Here is a 5,572-nt window from a genome sequence, read left to right as displayed (position 1 = left end):
ATTGCAAAAGGTACTGAAGCTGTTCACAAATCATTAATTGTTCCAGTCCCAAGGTATGTTGAATATATATAATGGAAAATGAAAAATTATTTTGTAACAGCAGTTCAATAGTCTTATTTAAATAAGAACTGCATTTTATAAAATATATACTTAGGAAAATGTTCCTGAATATTTTTAATAATTTCTAACTCTAAGCACATTTTCCACCTTGTGATTGTTTGGCTTGGTGGGTTAAGAGCCACAGGGGTGGCTCAGGTAAGAAGCTGAGAAGCTCCCCCTGATTCCAAAACCAGCCAAAGATCCATTAGAGGGACAATAGATATGCCTCAGCGATTAACGTATGAAAGAACTGATGTAACACCTGAGCAGAAAGGCAGGTGAGGGGGAGAAGAGCTGTGCAGGAGGAGGAGAGCAGTGCTGGGGAAAGAGAGCAGAGCTGGTGGTTGCTGAGGAAGAAGGTGCCTTCAGTAAATAAATAAATAAATAGATAGATAAATTAAGCAAATATTTGTCACATGGGCAAATAGTTCATCGAGAAGATGCCACAGACACTTTCAATGCCATATTTATGCCTCTTTGTAGTCTGGGACTCTGCAGTGTTTTAAAGCTGCTTCCTAACACTAAATAAGCTGTTCTGAATTCTCCCTGAAGCCAGAGTTTCCAAAGCCTGATTTTTGATGGGTGAGAGAATACCCTTATGCCACAGGGCTTGTTTCCATACATTCTGTGCTCAGACTTTATATAGAAACACCTGGTTGAAATACTGAGAATAGGCTTAACAGTTTTTGCTAGTGGGTTAGAGCCTCTAGGCAATATGAGTCTCCTTCATGTTCCCTGCAGGTTTATTTCAGAATTTTCCCCTAAGCTGACTTGAACAGGTTTCTATTACCTGACTCTTGAAAGTCCTCTTTTATTCACTTAATTGCATACTCCATATGAAAAACCTGTCTGTAGTGTAGATTGTTCTCTTCCTGCTGATGAAGTAAGGGAATGGTCAACTGCAATTAGGCTGCTTAGCACAAACCAAGACTTTACCAGGATCTTCCAGGATTTGACTGTTAAGCCCAGTCTACTCTTAATTGAGTAATATCTCATTCTTGGCTGCTATATCCTTCATTTTATCTGACAGTCTTAACTATTGTTTAGTGTGAAAAAGACTTTTCAGGCTCCTGTTTTTGCCAGTTAGTTTATCCTTCAGCTCACAGGAACAGAGATAGAGCCATCTCAGAGAAGGCAAATTTTCCATCATATTCATTATCTTCTGTATGATGGGAACCAGTTTTATGACCCTTAGAAGAAAGCAAGAATTCTGCACAATTATACAGTAGTATAACATGGAGGAAAATCAGCCTTTCATGTATAGACTGGCGTGCAATTTATGTGCTTAGAAGTGGCTTTTAGAAATAAAATAGAAAACAAATATTTTTACAGTGATACCTTATTTTGAACATTTTTGAGTAATTTAAAAATAGTTTGGATATATATATGCATTGTCTTCATTTAAGAACATGAGAACTACAAAATAATGCTTAAAAGAAGTCTACAGGAGTCCACAGGACTGACTCCAGATGTGGGAATTCCTGTCCTTATATGGAGTTATTTAAAAGGTCCTTACGCGAGGAGGTGAAGTGACTGACTTAGTCTAGTCACAGCAGTATGGTGCTCTCAATGGACAAAATTAACAACAACATAAGCCAGTCTGTGCAACACATTATCTTATAAAAGCTAATATTTTTTTCACCATCCTAACAATATCATTTAAAATTTATCTTCTTTACCCTGTATATATTCCATATGTGTGTATTTTTGTATGGACAGAAGTAGATACATACACGTGTGTGTGTTAGATTCATTGGAATATATATATATATATATATATGAAAAATTATAGTATCTTTTATTGAAACACTAGCACTACTCATATCAGTATGTTAATTGTTTATTTCCTGAAGGAGAATGACAAGAGGTGGTACTAATTTTTACTTGGTAAATTCTGGTTTTCAGAATTGTGCTGTAACCAGACTAATTAGGGACCTCTTTGAGGCTTCTGCAGGAAAAAGAACTAATTCTGCAAGGACATTTTAATCCTCTTTTTGTAGCCGGGACTTCAGGATGTCCAGTTTATCTTCCATAATGATATGAATTATATGATAAGATGATCTCTCAAGTAATGTATTTGCATCAACAATTGCATCATTTGACTTTGGATGACTGACTTGTTCCTATATAGAAGCACCCATCCCCACAAGATCATTAAATTTTGACCAGAGTGGAAAACACCATTTTCACAGAGAACGTTTAGGGGGAGGATTTTCCCCCCAAATGGGACTATGCATTAAGTAAGGGATCAACTTTTAGAACATTATACTTCATTATCCATTCTACTGCCTATATATTTGTATGATCTCTGTACCACTGTTACGGTGTAGACCATTCTTTAAATTAGACCAGCAAACCTCTAGGAGAATGAATAGTTTCTCAGAGCCTTTCATGTAGCTGTTAAAATTTAAATTATTGTTTTGCATTTATTAATTCAGTTGCAACATTTCAGCCATAGCATTGAATAATCTAAATAACTCTACATTTAAACTTAAAAGACATACATTATATATATATATATGTAGTATATATATGCACATTAAACTTATAGGCATACATTTGTAGTACGTCTATAGCTGATGATGATACTCTCAGTCACTTTATTTTTTCTTACTTAAGCACAAGATGATCTGAGTTCAAGATACTCAGAGGGGAGAAAACAGCAGAAAGCAGGATCCTAGCATCAGGATTCTGGCAAGCAGACGTTGGCCTGTTCAGGGATCAACTTAAAAGAATCCCTTGGGATACATATAGTCCTGGAGAGAAGAGAGATCCAGGAGAGAACCTTCATTGACTTTCAAGGATGACCTCCTCCAAGCTCAAGAACAGTTCATGCTGACAAGCAAAGGCCTGCATAGATGGACACAGAGCTTCTCACTGAACTGAAATACAGAAAGGAGGCATAGAAGAAATGGAAGCAAGGACAGTTGACCTGGGAGTATGGTAGAGACACTGTAGGGTAATGTAGGGATTGGGTTATTGTCGTCATTATTGTTTTTTAACATGTTATTGTTGCTGAAAGAAAGGCTGTGTTTTCAGATTAGTGTCCACATGACCGAAATCTTTATTTTCACAGCTAAGGAAGTACACAAAGCACCTGTGTTTATAGAGAAGCTGCAAAACACAGGTGTGACAGAGGGATTCCCAGTGCGACTGGAGTGTCGAATCTCGGGGGAACCATCTCCTCAGATATTTTGGAAGAAAGAGAACGAATCACTTACATACAACACTGACCGAGTGAGGTTAGACTGACTTAAAATAATCTCCCCATGTACTATGTAAAAGAAGATTTGTCCTGTAACACAAATGAAAACCTTGAAGGTCTTAAGAATGCTTTGTGTGAACAGCAGCTCATAACTAGTTACTGTAGCATTTTATTACATTTACTCAAACTTGCAGCCAGCCTGGTGGCTGATTTGGAATTAAAATATTAATTCTATTTTTCAGCCTTGGACTTAAATTAACTATCTTCAGGCTTTAAGATGTGGAGTAGTTTTTCTCTTGTAGAACAAAGACTTACAGAAATTCACTGGTGAAAACCTAGGCTCCTACATAAAGCTGTCTGCTTCTCAGCAGAAACCGTGATTCTGTAACTGCTGTGTAGTTAAATAAGATCCAATTTGTTTATATTCTAAGATCTACAAACTTTTTTTCAATATTTGATAACATTTTGTACAAATGTTTAAATTCAAACTCCTGACACATTGCAAGAAAAGGGATTTGTTACTGATATTGATACTGATACACCCTTGTGCTGCTTCTTTGCTCTGCACTTACCTGGTAGGGCAAGAGGCCTGTTCATTCTGTCCTTGAGTGAATCAGTGAAAAGGCGTCACTCTCACTTTGCTGACTTGAAAGGCATTCTTTGTTTAGTCTTATGTGGGGGGGAAAAAGATGGACTGTTCCCCACAGTTATGAAAATCAAAGCCTGCCTGTAGTTGAATCTAATGGGGGCATAAAAGGCAACAAGAAAGGATTCTAGAGGCAAATCACAGCAGCAAAGGGATACTAGTGCACAATACCAGTGGGAAAATAGGGATCAAGGAAGATTTTCTGTCCTAGTTTGAGGCAGGATGAAGCAAATTTTGCTTTTACTGATTTTTTTTTTTCCTTCAGTAAGTTATTTTAACTAGCAGCAAGTGTTCCAGCTAGGGGACTGATAACACTGGAATGTTTATGTTACTGTTGCTTTTTTGCTCTGCTGCCTTAGACACTACCAGGAGAAGGAGAGTTCTATCTGTGACCCCCCCATAGGGGGGGCTGAACTAGACAGACAGCAAAATTGGCCAGAGATACTCCATTCCATATATCTACGTAAGCTCAGAGGAAGGTCAGAGATCAGACAACTTCCTTCCTGCTTCTTCCCTTCTCTTCCATCCGTGGCCGGCGTCCAGGGAGGACTCCGTCCATCCATCAGTGTTGACCCCCAGGCTCAAGCTCTCCTGACCCTCATCACTCTGTGCTCTCTCCAGCAGCTCTGGGATTTCTCAGGACTGTTCACAGCTCAGGAGATGCTGTGGGAATTGCTGGGGGTAGCCAAGAGGCTTTTGCACAGTCCTGAACACATTTGTATTTAATTGTACATATTTTCTCTTATCATTAATGTTTAATTAAAGCTGTTTAGTTTAGTTTTAAATCCAGAGAGTCTCTCTCCGTCTTATTCTCTCTGCTTCCCTACCTGGGTGGGAGCAGGGCGGGGGGTGGATTGAGAGCATTGTTGTCTGGTTTAGTTGCCAATCCTTAGTCAAACTATGACAGCTGCTTTAAACCTTAACCTTTCCATGTTTCTGATGTAGTCTTATAAGGGTTTTGTTTTGTTTTAAATTAAGTTTATAGCCTCAAACAAACAAAAAAACCCTACTTGTCACAGCAAAAAAATTAATGTGTTTAGCTTTTTTGTGTTCCTAATAATCAGATTTCAGAAAAAAATTAATCCACATTATATTTGTTTTATTAATTGATAATTCTCAAAAACATAGCAAAATCAGGGAAAACAAGCAATGAAGTGGGCTACTAACATAGATTTTCTGCTATCTTGAAGTAGATTACTCAGTATTAGTGGGGTTTTGTTGTGGTGGTTTTTTTCCTTGTTTCTGTTTAATAACTCTTGTTGGAACATTTTCATGGAAATCTATTCTATATCTCAACTGTAACTTTTTTAAAGGGTCCTGTGAAGGACCAGGTATTCCCTTACACGAACATGAAATGTCCTTTGAGTCAGCCAACAAAACTGACTTAAAACGGCGTCTCCACGTGGCGCTGAACCCTCTGTGTGTGTAGGGGGGGGGGGCAGCTGCTGCGGGGGAGGAGCTGTGGCCGGAAGCAGGGGCTGGACTAGGTCCCGTCTGATTGGCTGAAAAGCCCGGAAATACAAAACCGGCCAATCAGGAGCGCCGAAAACCCCATAAAAGAGGCAGCGCGGCACGCCCCTCTCTCTCTCGTCCTCTCCTCGTGTTCGGGGTGGTCCGCTCCA

The 5,572-nt window shown here is 38.9% G+C and overlaps 1 protein-coding gene across 1 annotated transcript in view; it reads left to right on the top strand.

Moving 5' to 3' along the window:
* The first annotated feature begins 3,150 nt into the window (after window positions 1-3,150).
* Window positions 3,151-5,572, top strand: part of SNTG2 (syntrophin, gamma 2) — a 132,516-nt gene continuing 130,094 nt past the window's right edge. Inside the window, exon 1 of the mRNA XM_009999251.1 lies at window positions 3,151-3,336. Within this exon, the coding sequence (XP_009997553.1) occupies window positions 3,151-3,336 (186 nt within the window). The remainder of the gene's footprint in view (window positions 3,337-5,572) is intronic.

The sequence above is a fragment of the Chaetura pelagica genome, unplaced genomic scaffold (genome assembly GCF_000747805.2).
Source record: "Chaetura pelagica isolate M959 unplaced genomic scaffold, ChaPel_1.0 scaffold90, whole genome shotgun sequence".
In the NCBI taxonomy this organism is placed as follows: Eukaryota; Metazoa; Chordata; class Aves; order Apodiformes; family Apodidae; genus Chaetura; species Chaetura pelagica.
This window is presented reverse-complemented; position numbering and strand designations above follow the sequence as displayed.